Raw genomic sequence first — 20191 nt, forward strand, 5'->3', positions numbered from 1 at the left:
TGTGAATGACCACCACAGACCATAAAACTCCATCAAACTGAAAGAAAATGCTCGTTTGGTTTCTTAATTGGTTACATACCAAACAGGCTATGCACAGTCCAGATATATGTTTCTGGGAAGAATTGTATTTTTGTGGATTCCTCCTTCTTTCATTAAAAACAAGCAAACAGAGTCTTCTGGGGAGCTCGACGTGCTTCTGTTTGAACGTGTCATACAATCAGGCACGGAATATTTAATGCATTTACAGTGTTTTCATTTTTGCTTGAAATAGAACTGATTGCGAGCCAATCGTTGCAGAGGTTGCTTATTTTTCTCTTTGGTGAGTAGATCGATCATTAACACGGAATGATAGGGGGTTTGTTTGTTTTTCCCTGATATATAGAGAGCTTTCCAGGAACATGTGAAGAACTGGGTTGGATGTCTTTCAAGAAAATACATATATTGAAAACAGACTTCTTTATATGTGATTGCCTTTCTTTGGGATAGCTAAAGTTAAAACACTTCACCCATGTGTCATATTTCTAATGTACTTACCATCATATACTCTATGGTTGCTGGGTCAGGCTCAGCTACTGGAAGAATGTGAGTTTCCTGCCAAGTAATTTTTCAACAGAGACTACTGTGTATCAGTCAAGGTTTCACTGTATAGGGAAGCTATTCTTAGGAAAAAGATTTTTGGAAAACAGTGGGTGTCCCAAGATGTTACCTGAGATGTTCTAATCAAATTCAGGACAAAAGAGCTCGAATTGTCTGTCTTTTCTTTTCATACTCCTGCCCCCCTTACCAAATCACTAAAGATGTTCTTGAGATTTGCAACTGAAGGAGAATAGTTGAAAAAGATTTCAGCAAAAGAGTGCTTTGCTGGCTCAGGGAAAGCAAAAAGAAAAAAAAAAAAAAACTGTGCTTTTCTACTACTGCAAAAAGAGCTGTTACTGCTTAGAGCAGGTGAATATCTGTGGCTTCAAGTTACAGGTATCTAGATAAGATAAGACATAATATTTTGTCCTCCTTACAGGCATCTAAGGACATCTAAGTACCATTAAAGAATTATGCTTGGTATGATTGCCAGTAAAAAAAATGGAACAAATTACATATAGACATACCATTTTGTTTTCAGTTTCCTGTTTTTCCTTAAGTTTTCTACTTGTGTAACAGAATGTAATCTCTACATTAGGTAGGAGGAGTAAGCTGAAAGTGTTAACACACTTGCAATTGATAACATTGTCTTAAGATTTCCAAAGGGAAATTTCTTTGCTTTAATTTTAAATATTTGTTGCTTGAAATTCTTGAGAAATAACCATCCAATTCGTTCTAACTAAAACTTTTGTGCTGTACATGAATGTTTATTTTGAAGTGTTAGAATATGTTTTATAATAAAGATAGAATGAGGCATTAGTTTGTACGTAGCAGAAGAAAAGTTGTTTTTTTATTGCTCATGTATATACTGTTGTGCAATTTACTGTAAGCAGAATGCAAATATGGGTTATATGGTAGGTAAGCTCAAGTATTCCAGCAATAGAAAGAGTACAGGATGTTTCCGATACATTATTCTTCTTGAACAGGGTGTTCTAGTTGGAATACAGTTGATTTAAATATCTTATGAATAGGCATGTATGTTTTTGAGTACCACATAAAAATTAACAGTGAAATACTACATACAAAAGTTACACTAAAGAGTTTAGTTTGACTGTTCCCTTCTGTTTGTGGCTTTTCTAAGGAAGTACTACATCTCTTGAAGAATATATCTATGATGCATTATAAAGCACAAATGTTTAACATAATTTATTCTGTATAGCAATTTTATTTTAATGCCTGAATGAAGGGGCAGGGATGCAACACAACTGTCAGTGGTACCTTAATATTCTTCCTTGCTGAAAATTGGACACAAGCCTTTCTTTAAAAAAAAAAAAAAAAAGTTTTTGCTCATGCTTTTAAAGGGAGTAACAGCCAAGGCCTCAAATGCATCAAATTTAACATTTTTTTCTAAAATGTTTTAAGTGTAATGAGTCTTAAAGAGAGGACTGCATTGTTTTTAAGTTAATGTCAGATACTAACAATGAAATTAGACCTGTATGCAAATGCCACAGAAAGTATTGTCACAAAAAAAAAAAAAGCCTATATTGGGATCCTTCTGAACCCAAGGAGGAAGCCATATAGTATTTCCTGAGGGATAACTGATGCCAAGTTTCTTCAGTTGTATAGGAGGAGAAGGAAATAGCAGAGGAGGAGCCACAAAACAAACACTATTAAATGGCTTTTAGCATAGATTTCATGCATACTCAATCCTATGAGTACTTATGCTGTTGAGATGTGGAGCATCCTAACTGAAGTATCCATCAAAACAGGCTACTAGAAAGGAGCTATGGGGAGGATAGTGCAGAATCCAGCACAAGAAAGCTTTTCTTTACAGATCAACGGGACTTGTGTGTCCAATCCAGGTTTTTTTTGTTGTAGTTGTTTGTTTTAAAAAAAAAGGCAACCAAGAAGTATCGAAGTAGCTGGGGAATTAATCTACTGTGTAGAAAAGGGATGACAGTGATTTGAAAGAATATACATAGAACATTCTTGTTTTCATTTCAATTAAAGAATATCAGCCTGTTTGCTTGTGTAGAACTGCTAGAAAGCAGGGCCAAATTCTTGTAACTGTAACTTAAAAAGCGAGCAAAACCACACAAGTAACCTCAAATGTTGAAAGTCGTGATTTTTTTTCAGTGTAGTGATTGCAGAATATCGAAAAGTGGTTTTTTTTTTTTTTTTTTTTGTAATAACACTAGGTGAAGTAGTTAAAATACTCTTTCCAATGCAAATGCACTCAGCTTTAAAAACTTGCAGCCAGAAGCATTCTCCTTGAATGTTTCTGTTGATTTTTTTTTTCAGGTGCTGCTTATTTTTCTAGTTGTAGAATTGCATTGCCTCATCAGTAGTTTGTGAAGCATCTGGACGTCTTTGCAGCTCCAGGTCCCCCTGTAACCATTCAGTTGCTTTGCAAAGTAGGCAGGCAGTACTATAAAACATTCTAAAGTTAGCTTTAAGAAATTTTAAAACAGCTGTGAGGGAAGCCACTTCCTAGGGAGAAGTGTGGTATACAGTCGTCTGGTCAAAAAGGGAAGTCTTCATGGCTACCATGTTTTAATGAGTCCAAGATACTTGAAGGAGGAAAAAAGAGGGTAAGATTGTTGCCCTGTTCAGAATTGATCTTCTGCAGAGCTTTCACAGAAGATACTCATTCTTCTGCAAATTTGAGTAATGTAAAATCACCAGTAAGGAGTGCTGTGCAGAGATCTTGACATCTCTGCACAATGCAAGAAATGGTCTTTAGTTTCCATGAATCATAAGTCAGTTGATAGTAGTTTCTACTGTAATACATTTCCCTTAAGTTTGTAATGTCATAATTCCTCTTAGAAAATTAGATAAAGGGAGAGAGGGATTTGTTCTTGATGTTGAAATATATCCTTGCTTAATAGCTTTTGTTTTGTGTTTGGATGCTTCAGTTCTTGACTATTCAGAGATTTTCATCGTTTACAGAAATACATCATTTAAAAATCTGACCTTTTCGAAAGAATAGCTCATGATTTCCTTTAAGTCAGTTTAGTTCGTGAGCAACAAAGTCACCTCTTAAATGTCCAAGCGGTGTTCTGAATAATGTCTGTATGCAACGGTAAGCCAAAATGTACGGCTTTTGTCTTTTTATCTAGTGATAAAACTGGCGATCCATAAGGTAATAACTATTTGGCCATTATCTCCATCTCACAGTTTAGACTAATCTCAGCTGTTTTCATTTTTTCCACATTATATTCATATTTGTCAACAAGAAATTATTCTCTCCCATTACACAAAACTTCATTGTATTGTTGTATGAAATCTGTTTTTATTGCTTCATGATTTCTGGTATTACTTCACTGAATGATGAAGTTATTTTGACCATTGGATTTCAGAAGTCTGGTTATGTCTCAATGGTCTTGCTTTCAGAAGCTCTTGGGTTGAGAGCTGTTGAAACAAGTTTGTCTGGATTGTAAACATGATTTGTTGCTTTTGTAAAGTATGTTTACCAAAAGAGTGTAACTCAATGAAATTACATATCCACAAGCTACTAAAATACTTATTCCTTTTTTTTTTATGTACTATATCTGATTTTATTCACAGGAAGGAAAAATATGGGAAACCTTAATTATTCTGTATATTTAATTCTTTGCATTTGTAACCTACTTTCTTTCTTGAGGTTGTATTTAATTTTTGACATACTCCTAGTGTACTTTTGCAGAATGGGGGACTAGGTAGGTGTTAGGGAAACAGAATTATTTAGGTTTCACTGCTGTGCAGTTTATAGTTTTCATGAGCTCAGCAAGCAGAGTAATAAAATGGGATACATATTTGTCTGGACATTTAGTAAGGAAAGTATAGACTTTGTTCTTTATGGAGAGTTGTTTTTTTTTTCAGTTTGCTCGTTAACAGCATCTTACTTCTAAGTGTAGTGTTTGTGTTTCTAGGGTACAGTTCTTGCAGTGGAGTTCTGAAGGGACAGCTTCCTGTTTATGGTATCTGGTATTAAATAGTTAACTACTAAGCCTAAGAAAGGGCTGGTAGTACCCTAAGCAAGAGGATGAAAGCTGAGTCTGAGCAAAAGAAGAGAATTTGTTGGAGGGTTAATCGTTTTTTTCTCCTGTAAAGGATGGATGATGATGATGCTGGGGAGTAGCACTGGAAGTGGGACAAAGCAGAGGAAAATACAGAGATGGATACAGAAGCTGTGGTATTTCCATCATGTTTGAGTAAATTAATTTGCATGAAGTATCATTTGGCAAAGCTTATGAACAAACTGTAACCATCAGTTATTAATACAAATGCTGAAGCATGGTGTTTTTATGATGTAAAGCAGGAAAACACTAAGGAGACTGCATAGTTTGCTAAGGATTTGTTGACATACGCTAAATAAACCTACCCATAGAACGCACAGCTGGCAGGAGAATTACTGTAAGAAGCATGGAGTGAAGGGAACAGCTAGAATATAAGAGCAGTAGAGCTGTGAGGTCAATTTGCTTATTTTAAAACATATACAGAGTTAATGGACATAAACAGAAGAAGGATCAGGAAAATGGAAATGGTTAGTTAGGCAGAGCATGGAGAGGTCAGGCTGGTGTATGGGATTTTAAGAAGTCATCACATTTAGGAGAAAATAAAGAAAAAGGACTCGAGAATCCCAAGAGCACCATTAAGAGGTTGTACGTATGGTGTTTCCATGATAGGAGAGATTGGAAGTTCATTCTCTGAAGTTCATCTGTTCATTCTCTTCTGTTTGCCAGGAGTTAAGGAGTACGTGCTGGACCAGGGTGATAGTGAGAAAGCAAAACGTATGACAGTATCCGATTTCTTTTGGCATAAATCAAGAAAGAAGTGAGGTGGAACAACTGTGGCTGGAACACTGAAATTGAAAATGTGGTTGTCAGAAGAGATAGGTAAATGGAAAAGGGGTGCAGTCACGTGTATAAATGATATCAAAACCCGAGAAGAAATGAGACAAAATTGCATGGATAAAATGTTGTCTATCGGTCAAGACTGTTTTGAGGGAGATGTTTTACTGGGACCAGCAGTGTAAGGTTTGGTTATGGACAAACTCTTCTTTGGTGTTGTTGAGGGGAGAGATCCAGTTGGAAATAAATAGTTGCTGCACAAACAAAAGTGTTATGCTGTTTTCAAGATGTCTTTGATAAGTAGCAAGTACCTTACTATTTTCAAAAGGCAGGGATTTGGGGCTTTTATTTGTTTGTGTTGGGATTTTTACCTTAAATAAGCTTGGATCAGGAGATTCTTCTGCTAAGATGAAAGAAAAAAATGTATGTAGTTAGTTTTACATACAAAGGGACAACTTTACGAGAAACTAAATAAGCAATTTCATCTGGTCTAAAGAGCTTAAGCATAGAACGAAGGATGTGAAGGTCTGCCATTTATTTACCTCAGATGCGAAAAGCTACCTGAAAATTATATTTTACCAAAAAGGATAAAACTTTGAGGGAAGGATTTCAGACCAGCTGGATAAATAAGAAGTTTAAGAGAAGTGCTGTAGGTCAGCTGAGAAATCAAATAGGATTATGCCTCAAAGGAAAGGACATACTAGTAACCAGGAACTGTAAGGTTATAGTAGTATTTCCAGAGATTAAGTACAGAGATAGGGTCTGGTTTAGAAATAAAAACGGTACTTCCGTCATCCACAGAAGTAAAAGATGTGGAGAGGATAAAGAGATTGAAATTTAGGTAGGCTCAAAATTAAGGCAGGTATTTTGCCTTCTGTACCATGGTGATGTTACATTTGATGTTGAACATAAAAGCAAAGCAAGAATATGTAGTAGGAAATGACATCCAAGCTGAAATAAATCATTTACCTGTAGTCAAGTTGTGGCTAATTATCAGATGAGTTTGATTACTAAATTGATTAGACTGAGACTGGTTAGTAAAGTGATAAAAGTTCTAATTTGATCATTTTGAAGTCATGTGATATAATTATCCAAAACATAGGCATCTATTGGGCTTCTTAACCTCGTAATGAAGACTTGAGAATAAGATGGGGAGGGTAAATTTTAGTTGCTAGAGCGGTCTTTTTCTTCTTTCATATGGCTATAATGTAGTCTTTGCTAGTGATAAAAAAAAATTACATCAAAAACATCTGTTTTTGTTGTCTCCAGACTGGATCAGTATATCTTTCTGTACTGTGTTTTTTGACTTAAGAACTCTTATCTATGGCAGCTGAAGCCTTGGGAAAAGGGTTTGTAACATGGACAGCTGGGGAGAGGGAGTTGATCTGTTGAGCTTAATGTTATTAGGTGGTGAATGTAAAGGAACTCAGACATTATTTAGAGTTGTGAATTCTAGATGGCTTCTGATTTAGTTCTGTTTAGCAAGTTTTAAGGCAGGAATTTGAGACTTTGGTTAAACTGAGACACCAAGTCTTACGGCTTTTGACTATGGTGCAAAGATTCAGTGTTTACACAGATGATTAATGAGAAAGAAAGGTCTCTTGGCAGTTCTTCTTTGTTCTTTTTGATGTATAGTTTTATGATTAGACAGCTGTGCAATAAGGTTAGGGTTCTAATTTTCTTGCTGCTGTGCAACTCAAATTTTATTTCTTCAAGCATATTTCAGAAGCATACAATTCAGTAATTTTTGAGTAACTTCTTTTCTGTACTTCACTTATAGGTAGAACTATCAAAGTTTTTTTTCAACTTATGAGTGCATAAAAAGGGATTTTAATAACTTCTAAGTTCATTAGTGCTTATTATTTTTTTTAAGGATTATATAATATTCATATGTTCTACGTATATTTTTAGTTTTTGTTGGAACTCTGAACAGAGCACAGTGTTTTGGGAAAGGGGGAGAATTCTACCTGTTAAGTCATGTTCTCCTACAACATGTCATTTATGTTAGACCTTTGTATTTAGAAAGCGTAGAAAGGAGATATGGCTACACATTTTCCAAATTGTTTGCTTTTGAAGAATAGTTTTTCTTTGAATTACAGTTTTTCTCTGGAACAATTGAAATGGGGGGCGGGAGGGAGAAGCTAAAACAAGAACAAAACATTTTGATCGACTGAAAAGATTCTTTGCCTTTCATCTCGTGTTCACCTCAAAAAAGTTATTTTACTGGACACATATGAGATTTTCTGGCTTTGTTCAGACCTTAGGCAATTATTATTTTTGAAATTTCTAACTGTCGTTTACTACTTTGGCCTTGTAAAATGATTGCCCCGAGGAACTGGACAATTTCTCAGTTTTAGTTGCGGCAGTATTTAGAAAAACGTGCTTGTGCATAGTATTAGAACATTTCAGCATAATTAAACTGCAGAATAGTTTTTTAATATTGTTCATAGTCAAGTAAACTCTGTAATTAAATAATTACTTTAAAGGTTTTGTTTGGATCTGTCTCCTTTTGGATTGCTCAGAACTATGTAAAGAAATGTGATTTTATTAAGTCTGTCCCTTTCTTTGCAAATACACCTCAGCCGTTTTCTTGGGGTAGGTTTCTGTGTAATCTCTAGGAACAGGTCTCCAGAGATAATTTTCTGAGACAGAATGTGAATAAGATGGAATATTTTAAATATTTGTATTTAAAACTAGGAGTTTGAACATGTATTTAAAAGCCTAAATTATTGTTGCCTGTTCTAATTTCTCTTACTAAAAGAATGAAGCAGCCTAATAAATATTGTTACCATCAATAGCGGTTACAAAATTCTTTGCAGCTTAAATCACCTAAATGTTTATTTTAATTTTACAGAACTATTATTTGCATTTCCATATGGTTAGGTAGCAAACAGATTTAGAGAGATCCTATCCCGTTTTTCCTTTTGGTTGCGAATCTTTGCATTTATTTCCCATGTTGAGAAAATTCTGAGGATTAGTTTAGATCCTTCAATAAATCTTTGTCTAAGTTATATGCAGGATTTACATAGGTTAATCATGTGAATGCAAGTAATTTAATGTTCCCTTTTTTGTAAGTCTGGCCTTAAATTTGCAGTTTTAGTGAGGTCTGGCTTTTTGAAAGACAGTTGTGCACTTACCTTAAAATTTCTAACCAAGTTTTTGGCTTTAGCTACCTTTAACATTTTATTTTTCCTGCTATTGAGTTTTGATTTAATTACCTTCATAGTGAATTTACAGAACAAAAGTTAATGCTGACGTTACTACATTTTTGCTATGCAAACATTGTTAGTCCCTTTCAAAGGATTTCAGAAGAAAATATTTCTTCATCATAAATAGAGAGTTCTACCAAAGCAGAAAAGGCTGAATTGAATTACACTCCAAGTCACAATAACTTATTCTATATTAGAAGCGTGTTTCCGAAAGCATGGCTCAGTCTTCCTTTCTGTCTTTTTTTTAATAAGAATTTTCATGCTTACAGCACACCAATACTACTTTGAAGTGAAAATCTAGCTATAAAACTGAAATGCATTAGGCAAGGTCACTTTTAACATTTGACACAATTTTCCTGTGCAACTGTTAGGATTGTAAATTTGATTCTTACTCCTCTTAACTTGCACTTAGAAATTTTAATCCTTTTAAAGCTTTGAATTTATTTTTTTTTTAGGTTGATTAAATTTAAGTAAATAGTAAATCAGAATATGCTTTGCATTTACAGGCACTTGCAGACCAGTTTGAGGATGCAAATACTTCCGTATCTGAACGCATGAAGATTTTCTACTGTTGTCAGGTGCCTCCCCGTTGGGCCATACAGGTATGAATCAACTTCATTTGAAGCTTTCTTTAAAAATATGTAGTTCTTATCAATTTTGATACTGCATGACTCAAAGTCAAGGTAGTATGCTGTGATTTTGCATTGAAACACTGTGGAAAAAAAGATGTAACATAACACAGTAGGTTTTTCTGGAAAGAAATCAAGTTCTACAATGTTTTACTTTCAGATGGCTTGTTCTGTCATGCATGGAAGTAATTGCTTGTAATGTGGTTCTTCTTTATTTTCCCTTTTCTGTCCTTAAAAAATAAGCAAACTTACAAGCTTCCAACGTATCTCATGTAAAAATAATCTTTTCATTGTATCGCTGTTTGCTACTTTTATTAATACCACAATTATTTGCATCTTTCTTTGTCCTGTAATGATGATTAACTTTGAGTTGTTTTCAGGAAGTGGATCATGGTCAGAGCAACTAAATAGGGGACAAAAGTACGTTGAAGAACCACTTAAACTGACAAAGCTTTTATTTTCTGGATGTGCCCTTTTTTGCTAGTTTTGAAAGGAGATTTTTTCCAAAACTAAAATGTTTATCTTGAACATAAATTCCATTCTAGAGAAGAAATTTACACAGTAGTCTTATCTGATAATGCTGTATTTAACAACAAACTTAAGAAAATATATGCATTACTTATCTCCAAAGGTGTGCATATTGTTTATTTTTAATGGTGTTTTATTCCTTTGATTTCTAACCTAGATGCGTGTTGCTTTAACAGTCATATTTTCTCCAAGCATTTTCAAATTATTCCACACAATCTTTCAACAGGCATTTGCAATAAAACTAGCAAATGTGGTTTTCATTTCCAGTTGTCAGAGTGGCACTTTTCAATCCAAGCCAATTTTCCAAGCCAAAGATAGAAATACTAAAATAGGGGCTCATAATGGTAGATGACTGCAGTCTTCTAGTTATAGTAATGAAGAAGCGTTGCTTATATAAATTTTACCAAATTTGACTCTAAATTTCATAAAACATAAATCTTATTTAATTTCAGACACTGGAAAATGTAGTCATTTTTTTCAAATTAATTGATATTAAGTGAACAAATTACTTTGGTACAGACTTTCACAGTTTATGCATTTATTTAAAAGAACTGTACCCAACTTCATTTTTTGACAGCTAATCTATTAGTGTATGGTGACTCCTCAAATTTGTAACAGACACTGAAGCCAAGCCTATAAAGAGAGGTCCATGCCATCTACACAGAACTAAAGAGAATCTATTCAGGATCACCAAAACCACTGAAGAGGTTCACTGTGTGGGATCTCATAGCATAATTAGGTGTCCTTATACAGATTGTTCTCATTTGTTTTTGCAAACCATATATCTTACCCACAGTAAATAAGTTATCCTTTCTTCAGAGATGAAAACCTATATGTGAATTTAATCTCCTCTTAAAAAAAATAAACAGAAGACCAAAGCAACTTTTCAAAGTCATAAAAACATACCTTGTTTGTTTTTAAATTGAAAGAACTCTTATTTTCTTAAGCACGCTGAAATAATAGCTGGATCTGAAATAACAAAGGGGCTGGTTTATCTGTGAGGAGAACTTAACTAACGTTGAACCTGAACCCCAATCCAATACTGACTTGACTGAAAACTAACGCACTTTTGCAGTGGCTGTTTGGGGCACTTACAGATTTCTTACAGCGTACCTAGCACAATTGTTTCAGAGCCTTTCTCCATCTGTGTTTGCACAGGTACAGATTGCTATGGTGGGCATTGCTAGAAGAAACTTTACTGCCTTCCTTTAGGCTGTTTCCCACTCTGTGTTCCCAACATACTGCTGCAGCTGCTCTCCAGCCGCATGGGCCATGTGCCTCACTTAAGGGATGGAAGTTCTCCTCTCAATTCATCCTTCACATGTGTGTTTCTATTTTTATATTGTATTGTAAACTAGTTCAAAGTAGTTGAGTTACTGGCATGAACTGGAGTCAAATCAAAGCAATTATTTTTCTATTGATTTTTTTTTTGTAAGGTATATAAATTTTTGAGGCTCCAGCTTGGGGTTTCAAGAGAGTAATTTCATATTCTGTCTGCTTCTTGTTGATGTCAGAAATGCCTCTAACATCTTTTAAAAATGTAAAGAGGACTATGTACCTTCTTTCAGTTCTGTGGAATTTCTTATCTTTCCAGCGTCAGCTTGCAGGCTTACTCTTTGAGCTCGGATGCACCAACTCTGCCTTACAGATATATGAGGAGCTGGAAATGTGGGAAGATGCAGTAATCTGCTATGAAAGAGCAGGACAGCATGGGAAGGTAAGAAAAACTGTTTTTCACAACTGAGAGTCTTGCAGTGGGAACAGAAATATGAAGCAGTCATACCTGAGCTATCAATGCACCGATGACCTTACAGAATCTTACAGAATCATAGAATGTCCTGATTTGGAAGGGACTCACAAGGATCACTGAGTCCAACTCCTGGCTTCGCACAGGACTACCTAATAATCAGACTGTGTGTCTGAGAGCGTTGTCCAAACACTTTTTAGACTCCGGCAGGCTTGGTGCTCTGACCACTTCCCTGGGGAGCCTGTTCCAGTGCCCAACCACTCTCTCAATGAATAACTTTATAATTGACATGTAGGGTTATTGTGAGAAAAGTCCATTTAGGACACATGACGTGTGAGTCTGTTATTACCTATGAATGCTAAAATAAAATATCTGGGATAATGACTACATGAAATAGAAGTGGATAAATAACTCAGGAGGCAGGAAGACACTTAAATCTAACACATTGAAACAATTCCCAAGAAAGCTTGTTGTTTAGATTCAGAGAGAAGATGGTGACAGTGATTCTTGAAAATATTCAAGGAAAATTAAGTTAACAACTATAGATGCACAGTGAGGTGTAACATGGGTATGGAAAGAAGGCTGTAGCAGTCATTCATGATGGAGTTTGGGAGCTTTATCAGGAGGGAATCTCTGTTTTCTTTCTCCCTTGATATCCAACTATTAGTTGTAGCTTTTACAAGTGCTTTAAGCAGAACAACATCAGTGCTTGATGTATTTAATTACTTAATGTGAACATATAAAAATTACAGAATCAAACACTTGAGGCAAGAAATGGCCTAAGATTAAAAGGCATTATCTTACTGTGTTAAATCTGTGTTGGTATTTTCCTGAGCCTCTCTATCATTTCTTCAAAACTGCTGTAGCTACATGTGATCAGCTCCAGGCAAAGACAATTTAAAAACCATCATCTAGCTATGTATAGATGACAGAATTGTTTAAAAATGCTGTGAGCAGGCTGTAGCAGCTTGATTGTTTTGCTATTACAGTTAGAGCAATGGTAGGAGGATTTTAGTGATACCTGGAAGCAACACCTATTTGTATGTCAGTTTAGCTGTGTTCTCCTTCTGGTGCAATCCCTCACACAGAGGGACTGTAACAGGAACTTATGGTATCAAGGATTGTTTTCAGTATTTAGATAACTTTCAGAAATATTCAATTTCAGACAAAAATATCTTTTTTGTTTTCCTCTCTGTTTTCTTCTGTTTAGTATGTGGTAACATTAAATATATGTATGCCTTTATAAAGACATTGCTTATACTAATTTAAGCTTACTGAATAGAGGGCTATAACAATAGACAAAACACAAAATTTCTCATATTTACTTTTTATTATTGTTACCATTCACCAATGACTAGATTTCAATCATTATAAACTATCAGGTATGCCTTGCTGTCAATTCTGTGTCACATTATGCATGCCTTGGGGGTACTATGCTAATACCACAATTTTTCAGTACAGTGGAGAAGTAGAGGTCAATATTTTCCATTTCCTGGAAATTCATTCTGTCCTAGTTACATTCACAAGCTGCCCTTAGGGAGTTATGAAAATGGCACTCAGAGAATAGGACAGGATATCTGACACAGGAAACTGCTTAGAAATGCTTTCAGAATGAGGGTTTGTGCTGTGTTTTGAAAACAGAAAGCACTATGTAAGTACTAAGTAACAGTAGTGATATTTAAAAAAAGCTTCAGATCAAAAAAGCTGGAAAATTAGGAATATTTATTCGTACACCAAGGGGACTAACTTTGTGCTCCTTATCAGAAAGCTTTTAGTGTATGAACTGTGTGTATTTATCAAAAATGTTATGTTTTTTAAATATCGTACTTTTTCTTTTTGAAATGCATGAGAAAATACTACAGCAAGGTATTCTTCAGTGGACGTTCATGGTACTAAGCACTGCCACAGAATAGCAATCTAAGCTTGCGAGTACCCTACTGAGGAAGAGGTAAAGCAGCAGTATGAACTCCATTTTTCACATCATAGCAAAATTTCAGCTGTTTTTCTTTATTTGAGGAAGGAACAAAAACTTACTTATTGGAGCCTAATGTGATTATTGCAGTAATAAAGTGCTCGGTTCTCGCTGCTCTAGAAAACAACAACAACAACAAAATCTTAAACATCTGTTGTTAATACACGTTCCTTGATTCTTGTAATGACAATTAATGGAGACAGAGAAGAGGAAGCAAACTGTCCTTTGACCAAACCGTCCACAAGCGCAGCCTTCATATTTTATTTTTGAGTAGGCTAATTCTAAATTGTTCCTTTTTCTTTGGAGAGCTGTTCCAAAGGCACTTAAAAACACCTGCCATGGGGTTATTTTCCTATCTTTCATCCCCTAATTTTCTTCTTAATGGGATTCCATTTTTGCTAGCAGAAGTTCCCCTTACAAATCTAAACAATATACTCCCTTCTTCACATTTGTGCACTTTAAATATTTACAGACTTTTCCTACTAAAGTAGTTAACAAAAATTACAGTAAGAGTGAAGTGTTAAAATTATTATATGTTGAAACTTTCAAAAACAAAGTAAAACTTTTGAAGAAGTCACTTTTCATCAAGAAGATGATTTTCAAATTGGATCAATGAGTTTACTGGTTGGAGGAGGAAGAGCAAAAGACTTGCATAGCAGACATTGATTCTTGAGAGATCATGTGAATGGGAAATAAAACAGTTCTCACAGAAGTAAGAAAAGCAGTCATTTAAATACAGAGATGAACACAGCTTTCATATTAGATAAACTAGCTATGATAGAAGAAAAACTAGTGTTACGATATCAAATTCTAATTCCGTGGCAGGCTGTGTTGGATCTCTTGGTTCACATGGTTCAAATAGATATTTTCAGATAGAAAATTTATACTGAGCTGAATTATGTATGTAACATTTTTGCAGCGGGGGACTGAGGTAAGAGTTCAGTCTGAACAACAGATGATCTGTCCAGCATATTTATCATTTCAAAAAGCCACAGAAAGCAGACTTATCTCTTATTTAAAAGAGAAACAATAATTTTTTTGTTAGAGTGCGATAGCAACCCTGAGATAAAGAGCTTTTAAAAGTTGGTAACAGCCCATGACAGATTCCAGGAGACAAAGCTTGTGTCGTCTTTTCCATAATGCTGTACATATTTTAAATATATTTTCTCAAATACTAAGATAAATGTATTTTTATAGATAGATGTATTTTTAAAGATAGGTATGTTTTCAGGCATAGTAGAATGGAAATTGCTGTCTTCAGAAAACAGTAATTAGAGAGAAAGAAATTAGTCATTGCACGAATACTTACTAGGATATGTAAAAACCACAGATGATACACCAACAGGATTGCACATATGCTAATGATGCTGATATTGCATTGCCATGAGGTAGGTGTGGGTTTGATGTCCAAGACTGATACTTGCTCTTAATACAGAATACACACATAAAATATAAAATTAGGATCTGGCTCCTTCTTGCTTTGATGGGTATGTTTCCCTTGGTGCATTAAACCAAAGGCCACTATATTACGATGATCGTGAAGTATTGTGGTTTGTTTTTTGTTTTTGTTTTTTGTGTGTTTTTTTCGTTGTTTTTTTTTTTTTTTTAGAACAGATTGGAATTAGATTCTCTCTAGACTTTATCTTTGCCATGTTGGATCAAGATACTGTTTCCTATCTATCCCCATTTCTTAGTTTTTAACTGATGATTATAAGGTGCTAAAGTGGTATTTGTTCAGATAAGTGATTAACTGAAGATAAATTGCCCAATTAATGAGTTGATTTCTCTCTATTCTTTAACAGGCGGAAGAAATACTGAGACGAGAGCTAGAGAAGAAGGAAACACCAGGATTATATTGTTTGCTTGGTGATGTTCTTAAAGACCACCAGTACTATGACAAGGCCTGGGAGCTCTCTCGGCACCGCAGTGCCCGTGCACAGCGCTCTAAAGGCTTCCTCCATCTCCGCAACCGGGAATTCAGGGAATGTGTGGAGTGCTTTGAACGTTCAGTGCAGATCAACCCTATGCAGGTTGGGAAATTATACAAATACGGCTATGTTTTAGTTGGTGTCTTAAGTTTTGAAGGATTCTGTACTTTTTTAGAAGGTAATTCCGTGCAAAAATGTCAAAATAGCTGTTTTGCATTCCACATAACTACTAGTATGCTTCTGCTTTAGAAAAGCCTCAAAGGTCTCCAACTTCTCAGATATCCTGAATCTGTTCAGTATTTACAAGATGTGTTTTCTTCCAGTGAATCTGTCTTGTTCTGATTCAAATGAACTCCAGATAACTTAAAAACACCTTTAGAATGGACATCAAAATGAACAAAAATGCTTCGCTTGTCTTCAGTTCCCTTATTGTCTCAGGGAATGCCAATGCCAACAAAATAAATACTGTGACTCAGATAGGAGCCTTATTGAAATCCAGAGGACTCACAGAGAATGAAGGGTTGTAGAAGTTGGCCTACAGGGCTCAAAACTGAGAAACATTCTGCTGAGATGCCATTTTATTTTCCGTTCTATCCAAAGGAAGTTTAAAGTGAAAGACAATCCAAGAAAAACAGTCCAGACCATATAGGAAAGTGAACATTTCCTCTTCGTGTTGCTCAGGAAGCTCTATTTAAGATTCAGATGAATTGTTTCAAACAAACAGATTGAGTAAATGGGTAGCGTGGATTGGCATATCGCTGTCTTCTGAAGTCTGTCTGTGTTTTGTCACTAGAGAGATGAATTGTTTCCTATTCTGGGATGTTCTGTGCACAAAGAGCAGAGGGGCAGATGACTCTAAATTCTCCTGAATTCTCTTTAATACAGGGAACATGAGGAAAATTCATTGTTTCCAGAATTGTGAATAATTTGTAAGGTAAACAAGGACTCCCTATTACAAAGAAATTTTCTTTTTAGTGGTTATGAGAAACCTTTTTGGAAGAAGGCATTTAAGACGGCAGCAAATGAATCCTCCAGATACCTGATGGATAAAACCATTCTCTGTCAACCCTCCTTTAAGCCTATGTGCTCTTTGGCCAATTGGTGAAATTTAGTGGAAATCTCTGATGTGGATCTCTGCAGTATGAGCTGACCACCACTGTAACTAGACTTTGGAGAATGAACAAAAGAATTAAAATCTCACAGTTGAAATATATCTGAAACCCATCTTCATTAGTACTACTGCTCACAGAATTACTTGTTTCAGTGTGTGCCTAATGGGTGACAGCTGCACTTCTCTTATACTTTCACTAAGAGCATCTTGCAAGGATAGGCTGAGACAATTCCAGTAGATTGTGGAAAGAGAAAGGAGGAGAGATCAAAGAGCCCATGCAGTGAGTTCTCTGACTGTGAAAGTCTATATAAAACAGAGCTTACAGCTTGTTAAATTACAGATTTGTTAGTTCACATACTAAGTAATGTATGGTTCTCTATACCCAGTCACTTCATGTTTGAATTTTCCAGAAACAGTGTTCATGGCACCCTTTTTGTGTCCATGCTCTTTTTCACAAAGTCTGCAAGAAAGGAGGAATCATCTTTTATGTTAATAAACAGTAACATATAACTAATAAACATAACTTCTCAGGCTAATATTCCTGGGTGTCAGGCAAAACAAGTGATCTCTCTCAAATTTGGGAAAAGAGTCACATTTTAGAAATCAGCTTGCTATCAACTATATCGGAAATTTAAAGCTATGGACAATGCAGTGAGCCTTATTCTCGACAAGTCTCCTTCTCATTCCTCCTGTAATTATAAAAGTAAGTTAAACAAGAGTTGAGCTAGTATCTTTCATTGGAAAAAATGATATCAGGTCTCTGCTTTCTTAAAGCTATGTGTTCTGCCAGTGTGATGCATTCAAAGGAAACAATTATAAAGCAGATAAACTATGCCAAAAATGAGTAATTAAAAAGGTACTTAGGATTTCACTCAGAGCTCTTAACATTTTAATTACTAACTCCAAAGACTAACTTTGCTCTGCAGGGTAAAGATAGTCTCTAAACTAACACTATTATCCTCCTAAGAGTATTATACTAAAGAATTCACTAGATTTTGAAAAAAATATACATGTATTTGCCATATGTGAATACTAGAAATTGCTTTAAAAATACAGAAAATTTCTTCATACATCTGAGTTTTTAGTTTGCTTTTTTTTTTTCAGGTATACTTTAAACTGGTTGTTTTGGAACCATATTCACACTAATATAAGAGAATTGTTTAGACTTAGTTAAAAAATTTCATGATCATTTACACTTATTAAAGACTTGTCTGGAAATTCCTGATGGCAAGTTTTAACAGAGACTAATCCCAAATTATCTTCCTTTGCTGGTCACTGTCTTCTGTCCTGAAAAGGAGAAAATGTTACAGTTCATTTTCATGTGTTTTTCCAATCAGTAGCAAGATTTGAACCTCTAGCCAACACATTTTTTTTATTTGAAAAAAAAAAAAAGAACTTTAACCTAGTTCCACAAGTCTTGACAAAACTTTCTTTGAACTGTGGATGAAGTTTTCATTGCACTACCTTTCAGTCAGTCACTTTCCTCAGAGCAGTTATTACATCAGCCAGTGGATTCAGCAAATTTCATGCCCTTCCCAATAAAAAGGGAATTCTCACCATTCTTTCCACTCAGAAAAGCTATAAATCCATTCTTAAACTGTATCCTAAATATATTATTAAAAAGTTACTGTCCTTATATCATGGAAGAAATTCATGCACACTTTCTCTTAGATGCACCTATCTAAGGAACAGTAAAATACCATTTCAGTGCAACAGTAGATCAAGCTGATGAACCTATGTTTTTCTTAGCTACCATATATTCTCATTTAATCTGTCAAATGAGTTCTTTTCTAGCTTTCTGATCAATCTAGCAAATCATATTGAAGTGTGTCCTCTTAATCTCCTTTCATTTAACTGTTATGATTGTCTGGTCTTTTTAAATGTTTTTTTGAATGGCAGTATGCTGTTGCTCCAAGCCTTGAAATGTCTTCAAATTTTTCAAGTCTTCTGCAGACCTTTTGCTCTTTTAGCTGCCTCTTTTATTTTTAATATAGCTTCTCTGTTTTGAAGCAGCACTTAAAATTAGCATCTTCTATATTAAATGTTCTGCCTTTGTTCTTGAAGGACTCTTGAATCAAGGTAGTTACAAGCATCTTTTGTATGGTAACCTTTTGAACCTGATCATTCATAATGGTCAGAATCGAGATAAGTATTATCTTCTGACTAACTTGTTCATAAAATTTTAGCCTTGGAATTGCATTCACTGTTATTTACTGAATTATATGGAGTAATTTAAATCTCCCTGTATTTTCTGAGTTTTCTACTTTCACAGCCTTCTAATATCCCTCAGTATGTTACGTTCTCCATTTTAGTCAAGTATCTGGAGATGCAGTCTTTATATTGTTTTTTTTTCCAACTAAGGCCTGAAATTTTAATCTGTACCAGTCCTGTTGTTCATTTACGGAGTTAATTACTTATGATTGATGCTGAAGCTTTCTTTAACATATGGCAGTATTTTTCTATCTGCATGACCCATTCCATTTGCTGTATATTTTGTGCCCCCATACTACAGTATCTTAGCTCCTTGTCTTAATTCCTACTCCAGAGACTTTTCATCTCACTGTTCATTTAGCATCTCTTCTGGAGACCTTTCCCAGCCCTCTCCAGTATGGGCAATTCTCAGATATTTTTTTTTTCCATTCAGTTGAAACCTTCATGCATAGTTACTGCTAGGCAAAGTATCTTGTTTCAAATTACCAAAAAAAAAAAAAAAAAAAAAAGCTTTTGCTTGGTGCCTGCTTATATAGCTTTTCTCCACAGAGATAAAGAATCATTTTCCTTTCTCCTTGTGTTGTGACTTTTCTTTGAGAAAAGAGTTGACAAGCTTAAGGGTTGATAGACATGCTCAGGTTAAGCTGAGAGATGCAGCTGCTCATAATCATCCTCAGAAATGACTCAGAAATGAAAATGGTGGAAGTTTTAGTCAATCAGATGCTGGAAGTACAAGGCCAGAAGGGAATCTGTGGCATAATTATTTGTTTGAAGAAGAATAAATGCAATGACTTACTTTTGTCGCTCTTGACAGAGGCACAATTTAACTATATCCTTCGCTATACTGTTGTAGTTAGCCTTCAGTTTCATATTTGATTCCTCCTGTCTCTTACCTCACTTTTCTTGTCCAGGTAGTTGTCAATCTAGAAAGTAGAGAAAGGTGAGTTAATAAGGTGGCTGCCATGTGGGAATGCTGGTCTTCTGGAAACTGGATGGATAAAAGTGACTCAGAAATAAAACTGGAGTAAATTTATTTCCTATAAATTTTCCCCTCTGAGATTTGGGAAACAAATGGTTTTCTGTTCATGTGCAGTTTCTTCTCAGAGTGATGAATTTAAGCATCATGAAAGGTGACAGGCTGACAGTGCTGAAAAGTAGATTTTCATGTTTGCACAGGCCAGGTATAATTAGCAGAACCACCTTAGCCTGTTAATACATCCACGTGATCAGTCATCCCAAATACACTCCCAAATGCAAAAAAAGATCTTTATTGCCAAGCTTGTTGAGTTCTTTTCTTGATATATTGAAGACCGCCCACCTGGGTGCCAGATCCAACAGTGATGGATGTGATGCATTTACATGCTGGGATCTAAGCAAAGTTGTGAAGCAGATTAACTATAAGCTGTATAGCAGGTAACTCAGATTAATCCAGCTGGATCAGATGTTCT

At 35.2% G+C, this 20191-nt stretch overlaps 1 protein-coding gene across 4 annotated transcripts in view; it reads left to right on the forward strand.

Annotated features, from left to right (window-relative positions):
* TTC27 (tetratricopeptide repeat domain 27) overlaps nucleotides 1-20191 on the forward strand; it is a 111873-nt gene that overhangs the window by 71755 nt on the left and 19927 nt on the right. For all 4 annotated transcript variants that reach the window (XM_040553626.1, XM_040553627.1, XM_040553628.1 and 1 more), the window contains exons 11-13: nucleotides 9124-9219; nucleotides 11369-11491; nucleotides 15296-15523. In XM_040553626.1, coding sequence (XP_040409560.1) covers nucleotides 9124-9219; nucleotides 11369-11491; nucleotides 15296-15523 — 447 coding nt within the window. The remainder of the gene's footprint in view (nucleotides 1-9123; nucleotides 9220-11368; nucleotides 11492-15295; nucleotides 15524-20191) is intronic.

Source organism: Cygnus olor, chromosome 3 (genome assembly GCF_009769625.2).
Source record: "Cygnus olor isolate bCygOlo1 chromosome 3, bCygOlo1.pri.v2, whole genome shotgun sequence".
Lineage (NCBI taxonomy): Eukaryota > Metazoa > Chordata > Aves > Anseriformes > Anatidae > Cygnus > Cygnus olor.